Source organism: Chroicocephalus ridibundus, chromosome 3, assembly GCF_963924245.1.
Source record: "Chroicocephalus ridibundus chromosome 3, bChrRid1.1, whole genome shotgun sequence".
In the NCBI taxonomy this organism is placed as follows: Eukaryota; Metazoa; Chordata; class Aves; order Charadriiformes; family Laridae; genus Chroicocephalus; species Chroicocephalus ridibundus.
The window spans coordinates 19,965,413-19,991,796 of record NC_086286.1 but is presented as its reverse complement, the minus strand read 5'-3'; the positions used below and the strand labels follow the sequence as shown (position 1 = coordinate 19,991,796).

The 26,384-nt window shown below is 50.9% G+C and overlaps 3 protein-coding genes across 12 annotated transcripts; 2 read left to right on the top strand and 1 right to left on the bottom strand.

The window, feature by feature from the left end:
* The first annotated feature begins 352 nt into the window (after nt 1-352).
* GINS1 (GINS complex subunit 1) lies at nt 353-3,494 on the top strand. Its single transcript, XM_063328302.1, has 7 exons — nt 353-462; nt 547-611; nt 698-793; nt 1,245-1,335; nt 1,870-1,986; nt 2,844-2,918; nt 3,180-3,494. Exons 1-7 carry the CDS (start codon nt 388-390, stop codon nt 3,246-3,248), a joined length of 588 nt encoding a protein of 195 aa, XP_063184372.1. The 5' UTR covers nt 353-387; the 3' UTR covers nt 3,249-3,494.
* LOC134512691 (ninein-like protein) lies at nt 1,498-18,594 on the bottom strand. 10 transcript variants are annotated; one of them, XR_010070206.1, is made up of 17 exons: nt 18,572-18,594; nt 17,278-17,452; nt 16,878-17,014; nt 16,657-16,794; nt 16,249-16,387; nt 15,469-15,579; nt 14,773-14,856; nt 12,878-12,974; nt 12,239-12,381; nt 10,447-10,772; nt 9,579-9,648; nt 8,148-8,399; nt 6,901-7,113; nt 5,980-6,096; nt 5,646-5,886; nt 4,993-5,159; nt 1,498-2,897 (listed from the first exon to the last, which is right to left on the bottom strand). XR_010070206.1 is itself a non-coding variant. In XM_063328301.1 (14 exons), exons 2-14 carry the CDS (start codon nt 16,943-16,945, stop codon nt 5,698-5,700), a joined length of 1,947 nt encoding a protein of 648 aa, XP_063184371.1. In that variant the 5' UTR covers nt 16,946-17,014; nt 17,278-18,571; the 3' UTR covers nt 5,184-5,697. The 10 variants fall into 10 exon arrangements, 1 of the variants encoding a protein (XP_063184371.1); XR_010070204.1 differs by having other exon boundaries at nt 18,463-18,573; XR_010070203.1 differs by lacking the exon at nt 18,572-18,594 and adding an exon at nt 18,428-18,571.
* Nucleotides 18,595-18,690: 96 nt separating this feature from the next.
* Nucleotides 18,691-26,352, top strand: EIF4A3 (eukaryotic translation initiation factor 4A3). Its single transcript, XM_063328300.1, has 12 exons — nt 18,691-18,931; nt 19,110-19,182; nt 20,084-20,150; nt 21,195-21,257; nt 21,719-21,851; nt 22,935-23,015; nt 23,431-23,572; nt 24,359-24,497; nt 24,946-25,061; nt 25,602-25,709; nt 25,796-25,923; nt 26,143-26,352. The coding sequence occupies exons 1-12, from the start codon at nt 18,691-18,693 to the stop codon at nt 26,157-26,159; spliced, it is 1,308 nt and encodes a 435-aa protein (XP_063184370.1). The 3' UTR covers nt 26,160-26,352.
* Nucleotides 26,353-26,384: the final 32 nt, after the last annotated feature.

Genomic DNA, 26,384 nt, shown 5'->3' with positions numbered 1-26,384 from the left:
GCTGGGTGCCGGGGCGGCGGCAGCTCTGCCCACCCTGCCTGGGACAGGGGTGCTCGGGAGGACCGCGGGGTTCGCTGGTGCAAGGCGCCGGGGCGGGCAGAAGTAAGCCCCCCCCGCGGCCTTCCTCGGACGGGGGCGGGGGTCTGCTCCGGCTCTGCCCCCCGGAAGAAGCCCCCCGGGAGAACGCCCCCCGGGCAGCGCCGCCGAGACCGGGCACAACTCGGTGCAGGTAACGGCGGCGGGTGGGACCCGTGGGAGGTGCGGCCCCGCCCCGACCCCGACCCCGACCCCCGGCCGCCATTGGCTGGGCGGTGCGGCCCCGCCCCGACCCCGCCCCCCGGCCACCATTGGCTGGGCGGCAGGCGGTTTTCCCGCGCGCGCGGCGGCATGGCGGGAGAGCGGGCGGTGGGGCTGGTGCGGGAGCTGCACCGCGCCGCCGACGGCGGCCTGCCGCCCTTCCGTGTGAGCGGGGCCGGGGGGAGCGGGAGCTGGGGGGGGGTGTCCGCCGGCGGCGGCAGCCCTCTCAGACGGTGCCCGGTGTTGCAGGCGGAGGGGCTGCGGCAGGTTCTGGAGGAGATGCGGGCGCTGTACGAGCGCAACCAGGCGGACGTGTGAGTGTCGCGGCCGGTCCCGTGTGTCCTCGTCCCCCCCCCCCGCGGCGTCCCACGCCTCTGTAACGCGGCTCCTCCTCCTTCAGGTCCGAGGCGAAGTCGGGACGCACGGACCTGATCTTCCTCATCCGTTTTCGGCACTGCTGCCTGCTCCGAAACCAGCGCTGCCTCCTGGCCTACCTGTAAGTGCGGCGGGGCCGGGCTGCTCCAGCGCATCCCCGGTGGTGCGGCCCCCGAAGGACAGGGTCCCCAAGCGCTGGGTGCTGGGCCTCCGGGCCCAGGCCATGGGTTCCTGCGGGAGGTGCTGCAGCAGGGTGGCTGTGGGTATCTCTCCCTCTGTGTTGGTTGCTGGGACCACCAAACGCTAGCACACAGCAAAGGCCCTGCTTCCTCCCACTCTTTGGAAGCTTTAATTACTGTAAAGGCTAAAAATCCTATATTTTAAAGGAAGGTGGGTGAAATGTCCCAAAGTTTTCCTCTCTGCTTTGAGAGAGTTGTTGCCCAGGGGTAACATGGCAGGGGGGTTGGAACTAGGTGATCTTTAAGGTCCCTTCCAACCCAAACTATTCTATGATTCTGTGATTCTCTATTGCCAGCAAAGATGCTGGGTTTGCCCCGTGTTTCTTCCCCCAGGTACGACCGGTTGCTGCGGATCCGAGCACTAAGGTGGGAATATGGCAGTGTCCTGCCAAACGCCATCCAGTTCCACATGTCAGCTGAGGAAGTGAGTCAGCCTTGTCTCCTAAACTCTTCCCCCTCTTTCCACTTATTCTTACTGATGGATTACCTATTTAGTAGAGTCAAAATGGGGTAGACTCTCCTCCTCCGCTATAAACATGACACTTAATATGCTTTTCTGTAAACACTGATTTGTTTATTTGTTGTCTGTGGGTACAATCCCAAATGGATATGGAGTGCAGGTGATAACTTGGCACTTTTAAGGATCAGGTGGTCTTTACAAGGTCAGACTCACAGCCGGCAGAACTAGGTCTTCACATGCTGCTTTCATTTGAGAGCATCTGTAAGACCAACATACAGAGCTGCTAATGTCAGCAGCACGTGTCCCGCCCTGGCTCCAGATTACTCTGCCTCTGGGGCAGTTTTTCCCTTTAGAAGAGCTTGTGTTCACCTTTGGCTGGCATGAACGCACTTGGGAACAGCGGTCTGACAGCACAAATAAACTACATGTCACCCATCAGGGACCTGTCTTTCAGCATTTATTCAGCTTTGCCTGAGAGTTCACTGTTGCTGTCTGCAGGTGGAGTGGTTCAATCGGTACAAAAAGTCTCTGGCTACCTACATGAGGTCAGTAGGAGGAGAGGAGGGGCTGGACCTTACACAGGACGTAAAACCTCCCAAAAGCCTGTACATCGAAGTAAGTGCAAGGTTGCTGGTTTCTGTCTGTTCACAGAGAGAATTTCACCCCCATCCCAAGTCAGGTCACCGAGTAAAGCCTTCGAGAGCACCGAAGCTTCCACAAGTTTCTACATTTTACTCTTCATGCTCTGCCTCACAGCGTTTTACCCCCTCTTTTACCAAGGGCTCAAAGTCTGTTGAAAGACGGCATTTCTACTACGCAGGGAACTGGTGGGGTGGGGTGAATGGTCTGAATCCCAGTGAGAAGTTTTTGCAGCGTTTTGCTGAAGCTTAACTAACTCTCAGATCAACTAGAAACCTTGTTCCCATGTTAAGGATTGTTAACTAGTTTTCTTTGTTGTTATTTTAAATGGACTCTGATAGATGAGACTGTAAATCATTTTACACAATTGATACAACAAAGCAAGAGCATGCGAGAAATCAGTAGTTGAACTGCTCTGTTCTGATGTTCTCTTTGAAAGACCATGTAGTGACAATCAACCCGCTCCCTAAGACAGTTTCACTGTTAGATTGACGCCTCCTGGTATGTGTGCGGGGAGGTTCTCCTGGAAGTGCTGTTGCTGTTCCCCGGATCCTGTCTCTTGTGCCGCTCTTCATCCAGTCTCTGGAGGGCTGGGCTTCTTGCCGGTGCTTCTAGCTCCAGGCAGAGGCAGGAAGACAAGGCCAGGTAGAGCCCACAGACCATGGGATCGGCCCAGTTTTGCATTCTCAGGTCTGCCCTGTGTTGAGGCTCCAGCAGGCGGGCAGGAATGTGTCCTTGCTCACAGTTCTGGGGCACGTGTTGTAAGTCAGCAGTGATGTCTAGTGTTTTCTGCGTGAGAGCACTGATCCAAGCACTGCGTTTCTGCTTCACAGGTGCGGTGTTTAAGAGACTATGGAGAATTTGAGATCGATGATGGTACCACTGTCCTGTTGAAGAAGAATAGCCAGGTACCTGTGACAAGAGTGTGGTCCTTTCACTCCCTTGACATCCCTCTGCTTATCGTAGCTTCCCAGCATGTCACAGTTCCTGCACACACACAGCTCCTTGCTCACGCTGCAAGCTGTCTGCGTGGCCCGGGGCTGTGGTTCAGCTCTGCCTAATCTGGTAGGATGCAGCAGCAGGCATACAGCTCAACAGAGCCGGTTGTGTGCAGCAACGAATCCACTGTGCCTGGGTTTTAAGGAAATTTTATCTTTGTCTCTATGCAGCACTTTCTACCCCGCTGGAAATGTGAGCAGTTAATCAGACAAGGAGTCCTCGAGCACATTCTCTCCTAAGCGTGCAGGACGGGAGGAACAACTCTTGCTTGGTGGCCTGCCCACAATGGGGACTGAACTCTGGTGTGTGCAGCACTTCAGACACCTCAGCATTTCTGCAGTGGGCACCCTGCCACTCCTCCCACCGCCCTCTGGTACCTGACATGAAGATCAGCCCTGACTTTATAAAGTATGCAAACCACGTTGGCCAGTTCTTCATGACTGAAGGGTACATACTGGTAATGTAGCAAGCCTAGGACTCCAGCATGGTGGGGGTGGCATCTGGGGGGGCTGGAGGGGTGGGGAAGGGGGTGTCATCCCAGCCCTGCAGCTGCAAGCAGGTTTTGTGAATGCATTTTTGTTGGGAGCAGTTCTTTATTCACCCAGTGCACGTGGGAATAAGAGACTGGGCTCCTGAAGCCAGGAGAGCTCCGTGGTTGCAAAATAAAGAGTTGCTTCAGTTTGGTGTTTTTCAAGAGTTAATGTTGCAGTTGTTAAACACTCTAACCTGGCTCTCTGGCCCAACCCATCCTGACCCTGCAGGGTGATGCTCAACTGGTTATTTAGGTGTCTCAGTGGAGTTGCTCCTCCAAGTGTCAGATGAGGCTGCATGAGCTTCTTTCTAGGATTAGACATGAAGCCTTGTCTCCCACCAGAGGCCTATAAATGTTGTTTCTTAAGGGGCTGAGTTGAAAGAGCGCTGCAGTCTGGGTCATGGGCCTGGCCCAGGTTTTTCCCAGGGCACGTGGGTTGTGCCTCTGTCCCTGTATGAAGAGTCTCCTTCCCCAGCGCACTGGTCTGCAGGGCCTGGGGACTATCTGGAGTAGGGGTGGGAAAGGGTGCAGAGGGTTTTAAGGATTCCAGTTAGCACAAAACCAGAGCAAGGCTGAAGAGCTGCTCTCCCTGTGCTGTTTTCCTAATGGAGCTGGCTCACTCTTGAGTAGTGTCTGGGAGATAACGCTTCCAAAGACATAAGCCCTAGGTGAGACTAGAGGTTTGCCTTGTACCCATCTCTGACAGGAGCCAAAAAGCAAATATCTTAGGGAAGAATACAGGAACAGGATCAATGCCTGGGGCATTACTGGGTTGCTGCCCCAGTCAGGAGCCTTCCTGAGATGGCCCACACCCTCTGTTGGGGCTTCCCTCCTTGTAATCGCCCAACTTCCCTCACGCCCCTTGTAATCGGGGCTGCCCCCAAGGCAAAGGCGAGTCTCAGCTGTCATCCACCACGACAGATGCAGCACACCTAGATCAAGGAGGTCTCTTCAGTCACAGCCTCCAGCCATCTCCTGGCACTGTCCCAGGGCCAGGGAAGCCCTCTGCCCTGGCAGGCTGGGAATTAAAGGCAGTGGCTGAGTTTTAACTCGCAACCAATTTATCCCCTTTTGTTCTTGAGCTATTTTTAAGCCCTCTTTGTATTGACTTCGTCCGGCCTCTGTTTTGCTACCCTGATCCAGTCAGGCTTGTCTAGTCTCTCTCATACAGTAGGCTCCATGCCCCCAAAATCCTAGGAGTCCTTTCGCAGCTAGTGACAACCACAGGCCCCATGTAAATACCCTCTGCTCTGCACAGAGCACGGCAGGGGCACACTGATAAGAATGCACCCTCCGTGAGGGTAATGCCGTGGGCAGATCAATAAACTTTGTATTTGCTGATGTGAATGTTTGGCTTTGTAACCTTTTAGACAACTTATTTTGTCAAGAGCATGACTCGCTGCCAGTGTGTGAAGGCCAATAAGGAATGCAAGATGGCACAGTTCACTTACCACATCTTCTGGTCTCCTTTTAAGTGCAGTGCTGGGTAGGGATCACCTTGGAGGCTCAAATTGAAAGAAGGCTCTTCCCGCAGTGCCTCCATCCAAACAATCTGACTTGGTTTGGATCCTAGGCTCAAGCTTTAGGAGAGCCAGACCCTCCTAGAGCCCAAGACAAGCTGTAGGGAATAAAAGTTCAGCAACAGTTGCAGGAGGCTGCTGAAATACAGAGCAGACTGGTGATGGCAGGAGGAGGTGCTGTAATATTGCAAACATTTTAATGCCACGACACAGCTTTCCCGCTTGGAGTGAGACAGATGCAGTAACCTGCAAGCCCTCCTGTGCTGGCTTTCCAGCCATAACAGCATGACCCCAACAGCAACCCTCCATAGAGAAGGAGCATGCAAACCACCACCAAACACGCTGCTAGCGTGCAGGCAGCTCCTGTGGGATGGCTGCCCTGAGGCAGACCTGACTTACAACAGCACACTCTGCCACTGAGAAAGGCACCAAAGCTGGTGCTTTCAGTTCAGCTATCCATAGGACCAATTTCCTCAAAGGACTGGCTGGTTTCTCCCTTTTCTACTTTCTACCCAGGAAAATCCTGGCAGGACCAGGGAGGACAAGGCTGATTTCCCAACCCAGCCATACCTCCCCTTCCGCACCTGACAAACCTGGGCCAGTGCCAGGACCAGGGCTCCCACAGCGAGTGCCCCATCACCCACTCAGAGATGCTGGCGTGATTTTTCCAATGAGCTGTTTCAGGGCTGAGGCTTGCTCCTCCAACAGCTGGTTCTTCTCCTCAGTGCTCTTCTGCTTCAGCTCAGCTGCCTGCAGGGCCACTGCAAACCCCCTGTTCTCCTCACGGAGGTCTTTGATCAGCAATTTGTTCCTGGAGAGCTGGGCCTACAGCAGGGACAGGAGGCTTAAGGTTCAGCATCTCCACACAGGGGTCCCAGCCAGGCAGCGACACGCAGCACTAACCCCTCTTGCACTCACCTGCGTGTCCTTGAGCTGAGCCGCCCTCTCTGCCAGCAGAGCTTCAGCACTCCTCAGGTTATGCTCCAGCCCCTCTGCCTGCTCCACAGCTGCCTGCAGCAGACGCTCGTGTTCTTCCTGCAGTGGGCAACAAAGCCTAACATTGCGTTGTCCCAGCACTCACCTGGCCCCTGGCAATCCTGGAACATGCATTTCCCCAGGGCCCGCTCACAAACCTTCGCACTCCCTGAAGGGGATTGTGGGGGAGATCAGTGAAGGGAGTGCAGGATTCAAAGAGCAGTGGGACGAGGGTCTAAAGCAGTACAAGCAGTTTTAAGACAAGGCACGGATTTCCCAGCAATGTCTTCTATAAAAACAGGCCAATGGCCTCCCCTCTCTCAATCATGTCCAGAAAAGCGCAGGGAGCGACATAGTTTACTTGGATGTAGGTTTTGCGTCTGCTTGTTTTAATGCCTTAGGTTATAATTTGCTCCAACTTTTCCCAGATCAGTTCAACTGAATCAGTGTCCTGAAACAAAGGACAAACTCACAAAAACCCAACAGCTTGCTGCCCAGTGCCTTAGAGATAAAACCACCCAACTCTGTGCAGGCTACAACCTCAGGGCTCAAACCTTCTTTCCCCAGCTTGATCCAACATAGAGTGTCTCCCTGGATAACTCCTGCTCCTCTAGGAACAAGGTGTCTGGTCTGGGGTAGGTGGATTAGAGTGGGGAGGGATCCTGTTTGAGTGCAGGGCAGTGACTGGGTTCATGGGGAATTAAAACTGCAGCTGCATTTGAAGATCACGTGCATTTTCCACATGGGCTTTAGATATATAGCATCTTCCACCCAACCTCTGGTGGCTTCAGCCACAGCTGCCTTCCAGGCTAGAGTGCTCCCTCCCCAGTACCCTTGATTGAGTTCCCACAGTTCCCTGCTTACCTGGGTTCTGACCAGCTGCCTGCATGTCTGCTCAGCCTGATGGTGGAGGTTTTCCTGGAGCTGCTGAGCCTTGCACTGTTCCTCTCTCAGGCTGTTTTGCAGCTGCTCAAACTGTTTCTTTGGCACCATGTTGCTCATCTGGGTCTTAGCCTGCTGCAACTGCAGAGCATGCCGAGTCTGGGCCAAGCTCAGGCTTGCTTTGGCTTCTAAGAGCTGCAACACAGAAAGGCTGATAGCTGGTTACAGCTTTGTGCCAGCAATGGGACAGGGCCAGGGTCTGCTGCAGGTGAGGGGAGAGGATTAGGAAGCACCCTCAACCCCCACCTTGGCTCTCACACCAGCATGGCCACAGCAGAGCAGCAGGACCATGGGAGTGGTGCTTGCTGGGCAGCCTACAAAGCCAGGGATGAAGAACACTGAGAGCTGCAGGAGAAAACTAGGAAACCCTTGCTGAGAGATGCTCCCTTTGCTGAGCAGTGAGGAGCAGGAGTTGCTGGAGGGATCCTCTGGGAGGGTGTCCTAGCACAAAGGGCAGCAATGGCAGGAGGCAGAGGGCTGCTCACTTGGGTTTGTTCTTAGATACATCCCAGGCAAGCTAGGCTTCAATACCTTCAGTCCTCTGCTTCCTGCCACCAGCAAAGGGCAAGCCTTGTATTAGGAAGCAGGTCTGGTCCACCTTTGCCCTAGGGCTACCTAGGGGTGGCTGGCATGGGCAAGCTGTACTCTGGCAAGCCAGTTCCCTGAGCCTGTCCCAAGGTTAGAAGGCAGGAGAGGGCTATTAATACATTTGGCGGTTTCCCACATTTGGTCTCCTCTGTCTTAGTGGTCCTTGTTCCCCTGCTCTGATCACCTTGTTTCCCTCCCCTCAGACATGGCCTGCCTGGCCCCTGTCATCTCTGCCCAGCCACTACCTGATCCTGCCACTCCTCTGTCAGCTGAACCATGGGGAACCACAGCTCCTGGCACTCCTGTTTGAGCCACCTCCACTCAGCCTCCATCTCCTCTGCCCAGCTAGCCTGCACAGGACAAGGACAGAGGGGACTTCACAGGGCCAGCTGTAAGCAAGGACCCATCCCAAGCTGCACCTGAACTAGCCTCAGACATATCTGAGCGGGAGGGAGTCACCCACAAAGAGGAAGAGGAGAGTCTTTTCTGCCCAGGGAAGGTGTCCGATACAGCCCCAAGCAGGGCAATACCGGTATCACAGGGACCATTCATCAGCCTGCCACCAACTGAATGACACCCACCTTCTCCTGCAATGTCTTGAGCTGCTGTCGAAGCAGCTCTGTCTCCATCCAACATGCTGCATGCTGCTGGTGGTGCTCCAGCCTTATGGCTGCTTCTGCTCCTCGTAGCCTCTCAGCCTCCGCAAGCCTCTGGCTCTGCCGCTGGAGAGTGCCAGGGCCAGCACCGTGGCTGGCCTTGTGCCCTCCGAGTTCACGGCCCAGCTGACACACCCTGACATTCAGGTGGGAGACCTCCCCCTTGCTTTTCTCGCTCTGGAAAAGGTTGAGAAAAAAAACAATTAATGTACAGAGGCCTGGGGTGGGAAGAGGGGAAACAGAAACTCAACGTGTCCCACGCTGTCCTCGCTGGATTCCCACCCAGGAACACCACTGTTGCTGCAGGGCCTTGTGGGCACTCAGGACCAGTGCACTCATTTCCCAGCCTGACCAAACCTCAGCACAAGCACAGCATTCCCAGCTAAGAAAACCCACACAGATGATAACCCTGGAAGAGGCCACTAGGGAAAGCAGGGGAGGAGATGACTGGGGTCTGACTGTACAGATGTGTAACAGAAATATTAAGATTGGTAAGAATACAGTATGAATGGGAACGTTGTCTGTGTGCACATGTGAAAGTACCAGATGAAAGAGCAGAGTAAGGGCTACAAGAGCAGCCTGCATCGACACTAGAGGGTACCATTCCCCAGATGTTGCTCCTAGGAATCTGTCTCCAGCAGTAATGTTGAGCAAGGTGCAGTTTCTGGGCCGTGCTCCGACCAGACCACAGCACAGATAACATGTCAGCAGAAAGCCTGCATCTAACAGCAGGGCAGCAACACATCCCACACCCCATTCCTCTGCTAGCTTCCCAGGAAAATGGGCAACCAACACAGCTTTCCTCCCAAGGAGGAAAAGCAGACAATGGGCAGCCACAGTTTGTGGCTGAAGGTTAATGGCAGCTGAAGCCAGCAAGGGGTAGCAAAGGCCACCCTGCTGCAGCTGATGGCCGCGAAGAGTACAAAAGACATGTCCAAAAACCAGGTTGTGGTTCCCAGTCAATGAGGAATTCCAGGAACAGGGTGAGGAACTAAGAGCCTGCAACCCTTTTCCACGTTGTGTGCAATCAATCCTGGCCAGGCCACGTCCAAGGGCTCGTGAGCATGCGGCTTTGAGACTGAGAGCAAAATTCCTCAGAGAAAGGGTGCAAGCACATAAGTCAAGCTCAGTAGAGATTTTGTAGTAAGACGTTCCCTTCTGTAAGACCTTCACTGGCTTTTGTCACACAATCTTTCCCTACTTGACAAGCTATAAAATGAATCTGTTTCTTCAAAGCAAAACTGGGTTTGAACGTTTGAAACAAACATTCTCGTTCTCCTCTATAAGCACGTGCAGTTTCTGTCCTCATAAATCCTTCAGCCAAGAGCCCGTCAGTTAGCATTAATGACTTCTCACCGATGCTGTTAACTCTGCTATTTCAGCCAGCTCCTCCACCTTCTCTCCGCCCAACTTGCTCACGTGTTTCCTGGTGGGGAGAGGGATACGATCAGCTTCAGGCCAGAGAGCAGCAAACCACGACCCCCAGAGAAGGGCCCCATTTCAGGGAGCCGTACATCTGGTTTTGGCCTGCAGCAGGAAGCAAAGCCAGGCCAAAAAGGAGATGGTCATGAATTGATTCAGGAGTGACAAGAGGCAGTGAAGGGAGGCACAGGAAGGAAGAGGCAGGAGGAAAGTCCAGGGGCAGTGGTGGGGTGTGATGGGAAATAGGAGGGGCCAGGCATGGACCAGCAACAGTCTCCTGTCCAATTCCTCTCCAGTCTCTTCTGCAAGGCCATTCTGACCCCTGGGGAGCTTGCAAAAGTGGCACTACAAGCACAGGAAGGGAAGATGAACAGCCATTTAGTGACAACCTTACTCTCCCACAAGCCACTGTTTTGGCTATATAGAGAAATTTAAGCCATTTTTTGCTGCTTTTAAGACAGCGGGTTGTGATGATCTAGTAAATAGAGACAGGTTTGCTGAAGGACCAAGAGAGACATAATAAGAAAACATTGATGAAAGCTTTCTTATTTCTATCACTGTTTTGAGATACAATCTTTGCTGGGCACTGTCTCTGACACAAGCTTGTAGAACATGCAGGGAAACTTCTTCTTGAAATAAAACCACTCATGTAAGGGGAGTTTAGACATCTCACTTTGAACAGCTGTAGCCCAAATTAAAGCAGCTCTCCAGCCCCGTGAGAAATCAGCCCAACCTACTCTGGTGTGAGCAGGGGATGCACCTTAGTCTCCCGCTTAGCCCCAGAAAGAGAGCAGTGTCAGACCTCAGACTCTCTCTGTCCTTGCACTGCGTCCTCAGCTCTTCTCCCTCCTGGTACAGCTGCTGCCCTGGATGGTGAATGTCTTCCGTGTGCTGTTGTCTCACCCTGGCCTGCTCCATCTCAAACCTCTCCTCCAGCTCCAGGCTCCACACACATTTTTGCTCTTTCAGACTATCAATTACAGACCAGTACTTTGCAACTGTTTCTTCCAGCTCTCTTTTCTGGTCTTCCATCTTGCGCATCTCAGCCTTGAAGCTTTCCTCACTGTTCTTCCTCTCTCTCTCAAAGTTTCTCCTCATTAACTCAATTTCCTCCTCGTAATAGTTTATCTGTTGGGAGGAGACAGGATTTGGCTATTAGCACCATGCTCCCAAGAGCTCCCCTCTCCTCCAATAGCTCCGACTCATATCAATCTATTGGTCCCTCTCAACAGGAGACACTCTTCAGACCCTACTGAACTTAGGGCAATAACGAGTCTCCTGCAGCAGCCTCTAACAAGCAAGTATCGGTGGTCCCAGCTCTTCCCAGCAAGCAGCACAGTTCACCCCTTTCTCCTTGTTTGCAAAGGACCTCGGAGAGAAGGAAGAGGCCAGGGCATCATCTGCCGCTGCTCCTCATATCCTTCCTCCACACCCATCCTGGTTTCAGCTGGAATAGAGTTAAATTTTCTTCCTAGTAGCTGCAGGGTTTGGGTTTAGTATGAGAATAATGTTGATAACACATATTGTTTTAGCTGTTGCTAAGTAATATTTATATTAAGTCAAGGACTTTTTCAGCTTCCCATAGAAACTGAGAGGGAGCATAGACAGGTGAAGCTGGCCAAAGCAACATTCCATACCATAGACGTCATGCTCAGTATATAAATGGGGGTTGGCTAGGGGGCAGGAATCTGTGATCGCTGCTCAGGATGGGCTTGGCAATCATTCATCAGGTGGTGAGCAATTGTATTGCATCACAATTTTGTATCCTACTTGTGGGGGGCAGAGTGAGTGAACGGCTGCACAGTCCTAGTTGCCAGCTGGGGTTAAACAATGACAAGCCCACAGAGTAGTCCCTTATCCACGATGTGGTGGTGAGTAGCTGCTGCTCTTCACAGCTCCCCTGTAAACGCTAGAAATGATAGATTTGATGAGCACAAAGGCAGGACTGTGAAGCAAGCTGAAGATCTGCAAGCAGCTTTGTGCTCCTTGAACTGTTTGTCACTTGTGTGGCAGTTTAGGATTTAATCTTGCAGTGCTGCAATGGAAACCCAGCAAGCATCCCCAGCCTCCCAGTTCAGCAGCAAAAGGAGGAGTGAAGGTGGAAACTGAGGCCTCTCACATAAACACTGGCTGCTGTCTAAAGGGAAGGCTGAGCTCACACTGTCACCTTAGGACAAGCAGGTTAAAAGTGTGCAAGCCCAGGGAGACAGGGCTACGATATCCCCCAGTCCCTCAGGAGACACCTGGCTGCTTCTTCTCTTGGTCCTGTCACTGATTTTACTGCGACAGCAACACTGAGTGGCTCTGGTTCCCCATAAGGAGCAAGACCCACACAAACATGTTGCAAGGTGACACAGATTTCCACAAAGCCTTTGCCAGCCAGTGACTGCTCCAAACGCTCCTACCAGCTAAGACGGGCTGGGGAAGCACAGGCAATAAACCCCGGCAGAGAGATGAGGTACCACCCTGCTTCTCAGCCTGAACTCTCTCCAGCAACCCTCCTGGAGCAGATGCCCCACCAGCGATGCTGTAGCAGGGTGCTTACCAAGCAGTTGTGCGAAGAGGTCAGGACACCTCCCCCCACCCCGCCTCACCTTCGTTTCCAGCTGCACCTTCAGATCCCGCAGCTGCTCTTGGCGCTGCTCCATTGAGGGTGATGTCTCTGTGCAGGCAGAAGTGGGAACCAGAGGGCTGGGAGAGCGGCACGCTCTGAGAGAGGAGCCCTGTGAGGACAAGCCTACAAGACAGGAAAGGCCTGGCTGACCTGATCAGGATGGCTGCAGCTCCATCAAGTCAAGTTCATACAACTCCAAAAGACGGACGTCCCCATGTATCTGGAAACCAGTCCCCGGACTGCATCGCCCCTCTGCGCCAGAAATTTTTTCCTAATGCTCAACCTGAATCTCCCAACCCACACTTTGAGGCTACTTCCTCTTTTTTGTATTGTGTTTCCTCAACATCCTCAACAGTGAAAATCTACCTGTTCACTAACAGCTGCCTAGTCCACAGGTCACCATTACCAGGTCTCGAGTTGGAAGAGCCTCCTTTCCTCCATCTCCTTCCTCCTCATCACCCATCACCCCCTTCCTCCCTTCCCTCCCGCCCAGTGCCAGAACTGGCAGAAGCAGCTCAGGCACAAGAAGTCACCCCACACTCCCATGGAAACTCCAGTCCAGAGGGAACCTCATTCTTGCTGAGCAGATGGACAAGCACGGAACCCTCCTGCATTTTACCTCCTCCTGGCAGCCCTCTCTCAGCCCTGCATTCCCGTAGCTGGAGACGCAGCCTTTCCAGCTCCCTCCACAGCACTCTGTTCTGGTCCCACAGCACCTGAAGCAGAGACAAGAAACACTGTGATCTCAGTACGACCCCTCACACAGCCCAGAGATTTGTGTTCACATCCTCAAGACACTCCTGTGGGCATCTGGGCTAGCCAACAAGCACTGCTGTATGCAGACAAAGCAACAGCAGGATTTACAGTGAAGTAAGTCCCACAGGGCTCTGGAAGGGAACATTTCTAGATCGCAGAAAGAATAAAGTGAGGTGAGAAGGTGCTGATCCCACAGTAAGCAGAGCACAAGGCAGGTCGTGTGGCCTGCTTTGCACAGAGATACCCTCAGATGCCAGCACAAGAGTTTATCCCGTCTCAGTGACAACATCAGCCTGCAGCAAGGAGTCCCACGGCTGAACACCACACTGTGAGCCATCACACCAGTGCAATGACCTACTTCAATGTGGGTGTCTGGAGCTGGGCAACTGCTTGTTTCCCTTCAGACCCTCCATCCCGTACTGGAAGCCACAGCATCCCGCTTCCCTTCTGGACTGTCCACTTGGAGAAAACATCAAATTATATCCCATATGCTGCCACACAGGAAACTGATGGGCTGCAAGAGACTATGAACTAGGATACTTCCAAAGATCCCAATTAATAAACATTATTCAGCAGATCTAGACAAATGCAAACTCGGTTTGTTTGATCTCCATTCTAAACAGGAGAGCAGAGGAGGAGCGGGGCTGACAGAATTCAACATCGGTAAAGGACACACCCGAGTGAGTACCTTCACAGGGGCAGATGAAGTCTGAAGGCAGAGCCTCTCCATCCATCAGCATTCTCATGGACAGTTCTGGGGCTGCTCAATGGGAGGAAAAATTGCAGCACCAATTGCAACATCTTCAGCCCTCTGGTGCCACCTGGAGCAATGCTGCGCTGGATACTGCTCCAGCATGTTTGCCTTTAATTGCAGCTTCAAGAGGGGCTGTCTGCTGCATCCGTGAAAAGGCTTTGCTGAAAATGCAGATTTCAGCTGCTGCTGGGGGGACTTGATGTCTCTACTCAGTGATATTTCCCAATTACACATAGCACTTGGAAACAACTGAGCAATGCAATAAGCACAGGACTAGGGAGCCAAGGCAGAGAGCCCACAGCAACTCACAACATGCAAGATACACAAGTCACTTAAAAACGAGAGAAGAGAAAATGAGGCTGTACTCATGTCCCAGAGAGCCCAAAGCCCTGGGCAGGAGCACAGCACCCTGCAGGAGGTACAACATACACAACCCCAGTGCCTGAACCACACACACACCAGGCACCTGGACCGGCTCACCTTGACTCTCTAGCAGAGTCCAGCAGCAACGAGTTTTGTAGGGGTTGTTAAAGTGGGGCAAGGAGAAGGAAGGGAAGAAAAAAAGGATAGAAGAATTTAGCTGATAACAAGCTTTTCAAAGAAAGAGAACAGCTTTCTCCTTGCGTTCAAGAAGAAATGCAACAGAGCCCAGCATGGTCCATCCTCATACACAGAGCTACATGGTTCCCAAAGAAAATGGCCTGTGACTACAGGGTGGCAGAAAGGGAGGAATTTATGACCCACCCCTACTTCCCCCTGCCAGTATCCCAGCAAGGGAACCAATCCATGAAGGGCTGCAGTAGCAAGGAGACAGGCTGCTATACTGGGGGCACAGTTGTGTCCTGCCTCCTGCCAAAGGACTCCAAGCAAGGCAAGAGGGACGCCTCCTCTGCACTCTGATCAGGGCTGCCTCCTTCCTCTCCCCCAGGCCAAAGTGCCCAACAGATGTGCCAATGAGAGCTGTATTTTCAAGACAGCATTGCTGGAGAGCTGCCCATCCGTACCTGGCACTGCCGCTCGTACTCCAGGACAATCTCTGCAAAGCACTCGTTCTGGTTTGGGAGCTCTGGGCTGTGAGACTCCACAAGCTGCAAAAGCACAGGGAAACACTTCTCATCAAAGGAATTATCACCTCTACAAATGGAGAGGCAAAAGCTCTACTAAAACACTGAAGTCATGGTGCTACCTCCATAGATCCAATGTATGGTGGGATGGGTCAGATGCAAAAGGAGGAAGAAAAACATTTTTCTTCATGTGTGAGAGACACCAAATGACAGGCAGGCTAGCTTTCCCAAACTGGCTAACAAGATCATAGGCTCATTTCCTTCCCCAGATCCATTTTACCTGGTGCTTCACTGGAGTAGAAAAGACTAAAACTAACTCTTTACTTCAATACTTGTGAAAAAGAAAGCTTTTCTTTTCTGGAAACCAAACTTAAAGTTCTCACTTGAAGACCGCAGATTTGTAGAATTTTCTACAATTGCAAAGTTGCCTCATCCTTTCTTTTTTCAAACTTCAAAAGGCCTAAATGAAAAGCCAGTATTTTTTCTTTCCAGGTTGTCGTTAATGTGCAGGAGAGTTCAAACAGGGGGAGACCATAACAACTGACACAAAATATGTAAGATTTCATAGAAAAGGGTAAATCTTTTGATGAGTTCCTAAAAATTCCTGCTTAACCACAACAGAGAAAGAAAGGTTACCTTGTCCTTTGCAACACAGTTGAGTTCTTTCTGCAGCTCCAACACCAGCTTCTCAGAGGCCGCCAGCTTCTCAGCCATCTCTGTGACCTTGTTTTGCAGCTGTGTGTTCTCCTGCAGACGAAAGGGAAAAGATTCTTTTGATGTTGTGGGTCCTCACATCTCAAGATGGGTTCATCAGTCACAGGCCTTCAGCAGGAAGCTGTAAAACAACTGGCACATCAGTACGCTGAACACAGCATGGCTCACAGGGGACCCTGCTATGGACAGCACTCTGCTGATACACACCAGCTGGGCTGGGCTTTGGCTCATCTCTCCAAAGGACAGATATAGGAGTGGGATTTGCAGAAGACAGCCCCACAGGCTCATCTCTACCTCTGCTTCACAAAACTATGGTTTCCCTCACAGCCAACAAACGCAGTAAGTCCTGAGCTACCTCTGTCTGTCCTACACCGAACAGTGGGGGAAAATCCCAGGCACGTGGACACTATCATCTCTTCTTTTGGCATGGTCCCTGACACAACTTTAGCTTCACATACCAGGTGTTCAGGTGTTACGAAGGGCAAACCATTCCCAACAAGCAACGTGGGCGTTTAATAATGTCATAGCCAGGAAACAAGTTCTGTATTTAATTCAACAGTATGGATGTGGCTCATGATTTTTTCTGCATAAAACTCCTGCCCTTCCCAGCAAGAGGAACACAAACCAGCCATCTTTGTCACCACTTCTGCTTTGCCTCCTCTGAAGAAGTGAAGATGCTTCACCCAGGGCAGTTTTTCTTACCTTCATTGTGTGGTTCAGTCTCCCTTGCAGGCTGTCCTCTTTGCCCTGGAGGAACCGTGCATCAGCCTCCAGCTTCGCTTGGTGATTGACTGCTTGCTGCAAAAGCAGCTCTTTTGCTTCTATTTCTGCCTGAACGTCCCTGGGGAAAAAAAGTAACATGCTTGGGGCACCCGTAGCCATTTCTCAGATGTCCACGAGGCCCAGACACTCCCAGCATGCACAAAGCAGGAGATGAGAGCTTGGCTGAAGGGATGCTGGGACAGTAGTCAGAGGGTTCTTCAGGGACTTCTCTGTCACTGACACAATGGCAAAACAAGTGGGAGATTCACAAAGGGAAAGTGGACGGAGAGGCTGTGGGCACCCACAGGAAAACCATTTTCCCTGCCCCAGGAAAAAGACCTCTCATACTTGAGCTTTCTCTGGGTGTGCTCGAGAGCGACGTACTGCTCGTCCAACTCCCTGCCAAGCTGCAGGCAGCATCTCTCCACTTTCTCCAAGTCCAGCCTTGCCTTGTCCCTCTCCCTGGCGATCTGCCTCACCTGGATCCTGCAGGCATGGCGAGCAGTGCATTAAGACACATCTCACGCACCCCACAGAAGGGCACTCCTTGCAGGGAGCAGCACCCTTACCTGAGGCACTGCAGTTTGTATCCGTAGGAGGTGACAGCTGCATGCTGAAGCCCGCTCCTGGGGACCATGAGTGTGTTGTCCAAAGCTGCAGGCACCTCTGCCAGGCTCACCTGCTCCTCTGTGCTGCTACTCAGCCTCTGCAGGGACAGCACAGACTGAAATCACTTTCTCCTTCTTCTAACAGTACCAACAGGAATTCTGTTGTTATACCACCTGATCACCTTCCAGCCTTTCAGAGATCCTCCCCCATCTCACAGTTAGGCTTAGATCACATCCACCCCAAATCTTCCCCCGCCCTGGGGTGGTCACACCCTGCCACCCCATCATGAACCTGACCACACGCACTTCTTCCACCCTCGACAGCTGCTTGCTGAAAGGCCTTGCTGCTCAGTTCACCCACCGGACAAGGCAGCACCAGAGACCTTGAGAATCTCCTCTGAGTTCTTCCAGGGCTCAGATGGGAATGACAAATTCAGGCTTGGTGAATCTAGTGCCGTTGCCAATGCTGGAGAAGAGATGTGGGTCCAAGCAGCTTGGGCAGAAGGACGGACTGCTTCCCTGCACACTCTCCGATGCTGAGGAAAAAAGCAGCAGAGGTAAGTCAGTGGGACAAAACTGACGGAGAAAAACTGGTTAACTTTCAATACTGAAAGGAAACTCCAGGGCCCCCATCAATAAAGTTCTAAAAACAACTCCAAGCTGCCAGGAGGGAGGTGTCCTGAGCTGCCCTTAAGGCAGCCACAAGGAGCAGGATGACAGGCACAGACCATGTACTTTGGTCTCCCTACTAACCCATGAAAACTCAGTATTCACAAGAAGACCAATCTGGAAATTTATATAGCACCGAAGGGTCTCATGAAAACTGTCACATGGGAACTCCCAGCCAACATTTTGTTTTTTCTCAAGCAGGAGAGAGCCTTTGCCCACAAAAGTTTAAGGGTTTGTTCAGAGATCAGCCAAGATAACCAAGTATCCAGGCTTCCTATAGCGGGAGGCCGGTTAAATCTGCCCTCTATCCAAGGATGAAAAAAACATTATAGGAAGAAGAGAAAAAGGGGAAAAGATGGAACATAGAAATCCTGCTGAAATCCCAGATGGGAATGGAGGCGCAGCATGCCCACATCCAAACCCTCTGCACAAAAAGCAAACCCAGAGATTCAGGTCTGTGAAAACCGGATCCCAGCTGCCTGCATGAGACGGATGGAGATGAAGAGGGCATTGGTTGACGCAAGGCAGAGCAAAGCATGGGTCCTTCTCCTCTGGTCTCTGCTGAGAACCTCTGAGTTTCCTTCAGCTGCCTGGTCTGAGCTCAGGTTTGCAAACCAACCCTTGTTTGACAGCCCTGAGCTTGCAGAAGAGGTGATACGGTCTGACAGCCAGCCCATCCTCCCGCTGCAAATAGCCTGGGGTGCTCCTGGGGACTGGATACCGGCCTTTTACACGGGCAACACAAGCCCGTACACATCGACTTAAGGTTTTTGAAGGGGGACACGCCACGACGCAACCATAGAACAGGCCCCAAACACCTCATCTTCAAACAACACAGCTACCCGCAGGCTGCTCGCATGGATGCTTCCGCCCACACCTGCGCAGGCCCTTTGACGGCGGGGATGGGGGGTGGAGAGGGAGCCCCAGGGCCTGCGGTGACCGAAGACTAGGCCGCACCGGCGCCGCCGCCCCTGGCCGCCACTCACCGCGCCGCCGCGCATGCGCACGCCGTGTCTGTGCATACCTGCCCTACGCATGCGCACGCCGCCCCCGCCCAGCCGCCCCCTCTGCGCATGCGCACGCCCGCCCAGCCGCGCTCCTGCGCATGCGCAGTCGGGAAGTCTCGCGGAGCGCGGCGGCGGCATCGGCGGTGTGTGAGGGGAAGGCCTCAAATATGTCGGGGTCGGCGGGGTCTGGCGGGGCGGCCGGCTCGGCGCGGAAGCGGCTGATGAAGGAGGAGGACATGACGAAGGTGGAGTTCGAGACGAGCGAGGAGGTGGACGTGACGCCCACCTTCGACACCATGGGGCTGCGGGAGGACCTGCTGCGCGGCATCTACGCCTACGGTGCGCTGTGGGGCGGCGGAGGCGAGGGGGAGAGAGGGAGAAAGGGGCGGGGGGGGGGGGAAGGTGGGGTGGAGCGGCGGCGGCGGGGCCCGGATGTGGGGCCTGCGCGGTGCAGTCGCCGCCTGCTCGGTGGCTGGGCCTGCCCCGCCGCCGCTGGGGGTAACGGCCGCTTCCGCAGGTTTTGAGAAGCCCTCGGCCATCCAGCAGAGAGCCATCAAGCAGATCATCAAGGGGAGAGACGTGATCGCCCAGTAAGTGGGGCTGCCGGCGGGGAGGGGGGAGGCGTGTGCCGTGGGGAGGCTGCGGGCCCTGCAGCGGGGGGCGGCAGGCACACTCGGTGCCTGAAGTGGGAACTGTCACCCGTGGTCCTCAGCCACTGCCTGGCAGGATTGGGGAAATCACATCAGGAGTGATGCTAGTGGGAGGTGTCCCTGCCTATGGCAGGGGAGTTGGAACTAGATGATCTTTAAGGCCTCTTCCACTCAAAACCATTCTGTGATTCTGTGACACGGGGTGAAATTGGCCAGCTTGCTTACAGACTGTGATCCTAACAGCCTCTTAATGTCAAAGTTGTTAGGTTTAGGTATGTCAATGCAATAAATATTTTGCTGAGATAGCATGTGTTCTCAATGAATAGGGCTCTGAGACTCTTGGGAGTGTTTTCCAGCAAAGCCAGAGAAGTATAGAGACAACTGCGGTCTCAGTCAAGGGAAAGAGTAAGCAGAAGAATATCTATTATGTCTCTAGAGGCAAAGAAGGATATGCATCCCACTGAAAAAAGCCCTTTCTAGGTCACTAGTGGGGATTTCTAGCCTTCCAAATTGTATTTGCTTACCTACCATTTACTTTATAAAGAAAAAAAATTACGTACGACAAATTGCATGATGTTAAAATGTTGGTCTGATAATAAGTAAACATGCCAGAGACGGGGACCCTGCAACAGAGTGCTCTATCCCTGATACTGCAGTTCTCAAAGCTGCTTGTCTGCAGATCTCACTGTGATCATAACAAAACTTTGTCACGTACACTGTTGGCAATATTGACTTCTTTGCAATGAAGGAATGGCAAAGAGCAAAGGGGTGGAATACATTGAAAATTGTCTGTCTTGTTTGTCCGGATATCCAGACTATTCACCAAACATCTGTTTCTCAGGTCACAGTCAGGAACCGGGAAGACAGCAACATTCTCCATCTCTGTTCTGCAGTGCCTGGATATACAGGTAATTTCATAGTTCATAGGACACGCTCGAAATGTTTTTTAATTAAATTGGTAGAGTCTTCATCATAAAAGACTTGTTCTTAGAGTGAATAAACAAAGCTTTACATTGAAATCTTTTAATTATGAGCAGTTAACTTCAGACAAATTTCTGACTCAAAATTTCACCAGATTCTACTCTGTAACAACTTAGTTGTTAAACTCACCTTGCCAAAATAAGTTCAGATAAAGTCTTGTAACTATAAAGTTGGTTTAAACAGCTGACTTCTTACATGTACTTTAATATTAGAGGGCTAAATTAATCCCTCAGCAGGCAGAATTGTCCTCAAACAGTCCTAACAGCATCAACAACCTGTCTGAACAGTTGGTGTGCATTGCACAGAATCAAACCTAAATTTTTGACTAACAAATGGTTGGTTTTATTCTAGTCAGGGGTATCGTGTCTATCCAATTGTTTTTTAAGTGTAACTTCAATGTTTAGATGCTGTTGATGATTTTCTGTGGGCCAGTACCCTCTTAAATAAAGCTTAGATTGTTAGTCACCTGTCACTGCCTCGGGACATCAAAATAAATGTTGCATGTTCTAAATGAAAAGGTCAGCTTTATGTTTCGTTTCTGTAACTTGCTCATAATATTTTTCAAATGTGACACTTCAACATGTTATCTTGGAATCCTTGGGCAGTGTAAGGTTTTTATCTGAACTGAACATATGAAATTGAAGTGATTTAAAATTGTGTCCGTTCTTTTGCAAGAAAAGTGCACGCTTTTATAACTGTTTTCAGAAATCAGGTTAGAATGAAAAATGAGCTATCGAAGAACTGTCTCGTCAAAAGTAACTTAATTAACAGGCTGTTACTGTGTAAATGCTCTGTGTGAGAGCAACTTCCTAGGTGTACTGACCCTTGCAAACACTAGGTTTTAGCACAAAATTCTATGATTAATCCTTCAGATGTGACATTTCAGAGTACTGTGAGATCTGTATTCTCTGTTATGCTTGGATGATGCCTGCCCTGTGATTAACTGCTATGTGATCACCTGTTTTAATCAGGTTCGTGAGACCCAGGCGTTGATCTTGGCACCAACTCGGGAGCTGGCTGTACAGATTCAGAAGGTAGGAGCAGTTAAATCACGCTCTGTAAAGCACTCACAAGGCCTGGGGATGATTCTTAAGTGTTCTCTAGCGGAGCTCAAAGCACAGCTTCTGCTTTTCCTTTCTGTTCCTGAAAGGAATAACAAATTCTGATAAAGGGCTGGTTTGCTCATCTGTATTTTATCCGTTCTTGCTTACGTGACCACGTTGGCTAGCAATCTGAGGTTTTACACATTCCTAACTGAATTGTTAATAACAGCACTTTAAAAACAGTCGTGATCCCCAGGGAACTGAGTTCCCAGTGTTTGAAAGCCTGCTGTTGAGGAGGTTTGGGTAACAGACATTAAAAAATTCCCTCTAACTGCCTGTGCTTACATCTCTCTAAAAAAAAACAATGTATGCCTGTGCAGACCTGCATCTCTTCATAAATGCAAACTTCATGAGAGCTCAGTTAATTAAGCTCTTCCTTTGTATCAACACAGGGTCTTCTTGCTCTGGGAGACTACATGAACGTCCAGTGTCACGCCTGCATTGGAGGGACCAACGTGGGTGAAGATATCAGAAAACTGGATTACGGGCAGCATGTTGTTGCTGGCACTCCAGGCCGTGTGTTTGGTAAGGAGATGTGGGAAGCTGCATCACCTGAGTTGGGCCCTGGGAACCTCCTGCAATTTTTGTGTGCTTAGATTTGAAGTAGCATGAAAATTACATTTATCATGACACCATTACCATAACATTAATGTTAAGTATAACAATGTAACAACTTACTGTAGCAATAGCTAGAAAAGGATAGAGAGAAATCAACAAGGATAGTATTTGTATTTTCTCTGTTTATATTTCACTTTTAATTGTTGAAGTGTTTCCCTATAGGGTGGCATGGGAACTGAGAGTATTTTTTAAGCAGAAAATATTACAGTCCCAGGAAATACTTCAGAATCTTGGAGGAGATAGGAGCTGGGTCTGTCTGAATGTCAAAGTTAGGTCCACATTTTCTGTATACTGGCCATCATGCTCTCTTTGTTAAATCATGTGCACTTGCAGCTGCTACTTTCTGCTTTCATTGCATGAAGATTTTTGTATTTCCTGTTCATGGCAGTTGCCACAGTGACAGTTTCAGCCTTCGAGCTCACATCTTCTGGATCTCTGAGAAACAGGCAGCGCTTTCTTACACAAGCACCTGGCACTGGGAGAACATAGGGGTCCACGAGCAGAAAAACCCCCAAAAATTAGCAGTTGCCAGACTGGTCTGGCTTTGAACAGCACACTAATACCAAATACTTCTCTGTCACAGTATTAAGGGATTACGCAGAGCCATGTGCTCTTTCAAACAGGATTTGCCCAGTCTGATGAAAAGTTCGTGTAGCATTTTGCATTTCCTATATCCAGCTGCAGTTACTGTGGGAGACTGGGTCTCCTGTCCTGTGCAGTTAGCAAGTAGCATCCCACAGCTCGGACTCTCAGAGCTTCCCTGCAGTCACTGCTCCCTTAGCCGGGCTGCAGAGACATCTCCCGAGGTTAGAGGGTGCGGCGGGCACACTGTGGCTCTTGGATGTGCCGTCTGTCACCAAACACCAGTCTCTTTTGGCAGCAGGGGAAGCGCCTGTCCCTCCTCCACCAAAATGCCCTGACAGCAGCTGGGAGCAGTGTAGGCTCACTTCCTTTCAAAGCCTTTTTATCTCACAAAGTGAAATTTTACAGATATGATTCGTCGTCGAAGTTTAAGGACTCGTGCCATCAAAATGTTGGTTTTGGATGAAGCAGATGAAATGCTCAATAAAGGTAAAATATTTTGTCTCCCTTTTACGTCCTTCTTCTCACCTCTTTGAGATTCCAAGGTGTCCCAGCTGGCAGTCCCACTTTTAGAAACAATTGGTTTTGTCAAAGTTATTTAATTGTAGGCTGTAACAGGTTAAACTACTGAATATGCCTTCTCTGGTTTAGTTGTAGCATCCTTTTCGATAGTTATAAATTCTTGAGCACGCTTTACTGTGTACCACAGCCACGTTGTAGTGAGCTTGGGAAAATTAGGAAGAGACAAGTAGTATGTGACACTGGCTTTGAGTTACTGATTCACTCATTAGCGTTCATCATATAGCATAGGCCCAATACTGAATTCCAGATAAAATGGTGAAGGAGCAGGATACTTGGGGGAAAGATGTGCTGGCTGTTCTGTGCTACTTGGTTTGCTTTTCAGGTTTTAAGGAGCAGATCTATGATGTGTACAGATACTTGCCTCCAGCTACACAGGTGGTTCTGATCAGCGCCACTTTGCCTCATGAAATTCTGGAGATGACCAACAAATTCATGACAGACCCCATTCGCATCTTGGTGAAACGGTGAGTCGGTTTCCTTGGAAAGAACAGGAGCCCTTTGGTCCAGCCTTGGACAATTCACAGTATTAACCGATTTAAATGTGCAGTCTCTCTCACGTTCCTTCTCACCATTGCAGTTTGTCTAGGCATTCGCAGACATCCTCATGTCCTCTTTTCCAGCAGAGGCCGACTCGTCTCTCTGACTCTGTCCTTGTCCAGTTGTGTTTGCTGCTGCTCAGCCCGACTGCCCCCCGCCCCCTTATCCTCCCCATGTATAGTAGTCTTTTCTCCTGGAAATCCATCGTTCTCAACAGAGGATTGTTGTAGGCCTCCTCCATTCATTTGCTATTACATAGCAAGCCACAAAAGCCTTTAGCTGACTGATCCTGAATGCCCTTGGAGGCATAGCTTGTGTCTGGTACTGTCACAGGTCCTCATGCACTGGAGCTCAGCAGAAGTCAAGAGCAATGAGTGTAGGCAACCTGACCAACATCTTGCCTGACCTCTTATGCTGCCCTATTTACCTTTCCTCAGTCTCTCTTGTCAAGAAACTTGAATGTAAAAACGATGAGAGGAGAAGTGTTTCCCGTTGAAGCTGTGTGTGTAGAGCAGAGAGGGTACCCTAGGAGTTCTAGTCTCTGTTGGGTGGGTTGTGTTGGAGGCCGATCTTAGACCAGACTTCTTCAGGGACTTTCTAGAGCAACTTGAACTTTTGCCGAGACCCAGCAACCCGCAGCACACAGGTGTGAGCTCTGCATTGCATGTATTCACCTAGTTGTGGTGTGGTACAGCTGTCCTTCTTCCCTACAGTGATGAGTTGACCCTCGAAGGAATCAAGCAGTTTTTCGTGGCTGTGGAGAGGGAAGAATGGAAGTTTGACACCTTGTGCGATCTCTACGACACACTCACAATCACGCAGGCTGTCATCTTCTGTAACACCAAAAGAAAGGTACAGTAGTCACCAGATGGGCGTGTTACTTTCAGAGGGTGACTCCGAGGAGAATGCTAGGACAAACCCAGCTCAGAGGTCCAGTTGTTTCCCCAGTTGGGAGTAGTTTAGTAAGAACAGAGGTTAAACATTTGTCTTTAGGATACACCTGGCTTAAGCAACTGGTAGACCTGAGTTAGGTAAGAATGCACATGTTCTTCTAATTGCTTATAATCCCTGAAACAAAACCACACTGTCGGAATAAACGCCCTTAATTGCTTTCTTTTCGAGGCTCGTGGAGCCCTGTATCATACAGCAATGCTTTGTAAGGATCATTTGCGTCCTTTAGCTCCAGAATGCTTGTTAAAGTGTCTCTCAGTTCTTACCAGCAAACATTCTCCAAGCACAACTCGCGCGTTTGGCTGTCCTGAGCAAAGGGCTAACCCAGGCTGCTTGGCTGTACGCACAGGTAGACTGGCTCACGGAGAAGATGAGAGAAGCCAACTTCACGGTTTCGTCCATGCATGGGGACATGCCACAGAAGGAGAGAGAGTCCATTATGAAAGAGTTCAGATCTGGCGCAAGGTAAATGCCTTCAAGTATTGCTTACAGCGTCGCTACCTCAGGACAGGATTTATTCTAGTGTTTGAAGTGAACAGGCCCCAGAAACCCGTAAACCCCCTCCTCTCTGAAGGCCTTGTTCAGCTCAAAGTAGGAAGAGCTCTGATTCCCATCTATCCTCTGTGGTGTCACAGGGTTGGGAGATTGCCACTTTCCAAGGAGGGATGCTCATACTTACAGGATTAGTCTCTCCTATTTTGCTGAAGAAGTTGGAAGTTGCTGCATTTAAAATAAGCGAAGGGAAAAAAAATACTTTAAACTCTTAGGAGCGTCATATTCTTTCTGAAAAATCAAAGCTATCTTGGTACTATGTGTCTTCACTGCAGTTCGGTGATGCTGCATCATAGAACAGCTTTCCTTGCAGAAAAAGCGTGCTGTGGGAAGGGAGGAGCGCAGTGTGCGCAGCGTCGCAGGGGATGCCCTGTGCTGGAGGCTGCAACTTCTCAGCTCTCACACCCACCTGGGTGGGGTGGAACAGCTGTAACTGTCCCCTTCTCTTCGCAGCCGAGTCCTTATTTCGACAGATGTTTGGGCCAGAGGCCTGGATGTTCCTCAGGTGTCCCTGATCATTAATTACGACTTACCCAACAACAGAGAACTCTACATACACAGGTAAGCTCAGCCTTCGCCCGGGGAAGTGTGGCCGGATTACCCTTCCCCAAGGTGGCTCCATTCTCTCTTTCCCTCTGCCTCCACAGAATTGGCCGGTCGGGCAGATACGGCCGAAAAGGTGTAGCCATCAACTTTGTGAAGAACGATGACATCCGCATCCTGCGAGACATCGAGCAGTACTACTCCACCCAGATAGATGAGATGCCCATGAACGGTGAGTGCAGGCCAATCCCAGCGAGGCTGCTGCGCTCCTCCAGTCGGGAACTGGTGTGCTGCAGCTGAAAGAGAAACGCCAGATGCTTTGTTTTGCCACGTGCCTCATCCTTCCCCTGGCAAAGAACCTGGGAACAGGAGTAGGTGCGCGGTGCTGCTGGGCTGTGGCTCTCGACAACTCGGTGCGTACTTAACGTTCTCTCATTTTCTCTCGTTTCAGTTGCCGATCTTATCTGAAGGGCTGTGTTTACCAGGGAGCTGTACTATTTGGTAGCCTCCATAATTCTGTTTTGGACCCACATCCTTTTATCATATTGCTGATCGTATGTTCTTGAGTTGAGCTGCACTTGGGAACATGTGTAAATAATGTCTTTACTCCCACCCATGTTTTTCAATAAAAAAAGGAAGTTTTACCATAACCTGTGTTTAATTACTTTAACCCAAGATAGCAACAGGCAGGGA

Coding starts and splice junctions, on each gene's coding strand:
- GINS1 (XM_063328302.1), top strand. CDS start 388: ATGGCGGGAGAGCGGGCGGTGGGGCTGGTGCGGGAGCTGCACCGCGCC. Junction 1,336..1,869: donor TCCACATGTCAGCTGAGGAA/GTGAGTCAGCCT, acceptor TGCTGTCTGCAG/GTGGAGTGGTTCAATCGGTA. Junction 2,919..3,179: donor TGTTGAAGAAGAATAGCCAG/GTACCTGTGACA, acceptor GTCTCTATGCAG/CACTTTCTACCCCGCTGGAA.
- LOC134512691 (XM_063328301.1), bottom strand. CDS start 16,945: ATGGTCCCCAGGAGCGGGCTTCAGCATGCAGCTGTCACCTCCTACGGA. Junction 9,649..10,446: donor AAGGACAGAGAGAGTCTGAG/GTCTGACACTGC, acceptor TCTCCCCACCAG/GAAACACGTGAGCAAGTTGG. Junction 7,114..8,147: donor TCAAGACATTGCAGGAGAAG/GTGGGTGTCATT, acceptor TCTGTGTTGCAG/CTCTTAGAAGCCAAAGCAAG.
- EIF4A3 (XM_063328300.1), top strand. CDS start 18,691: ATGCGCAGTCGGGAAGTCTCGCGGAGCGCGGCGGCGGCATCGGCGGTG. Junction 21,258..21,718: donor TGGCTGTACAGATTCAGAAG/GTAGGAGCAGTT, acceptor GTATCAACACAG/GGTCTTCTTGCTCTGGGAGA. Junction 24,498..24,945: donor TCTGTAACACCAAAAGAAAG/GTACAGTAGTCA, acceptor CTGTACGCACAG/GTAGACTGGCTCACGGAGAA.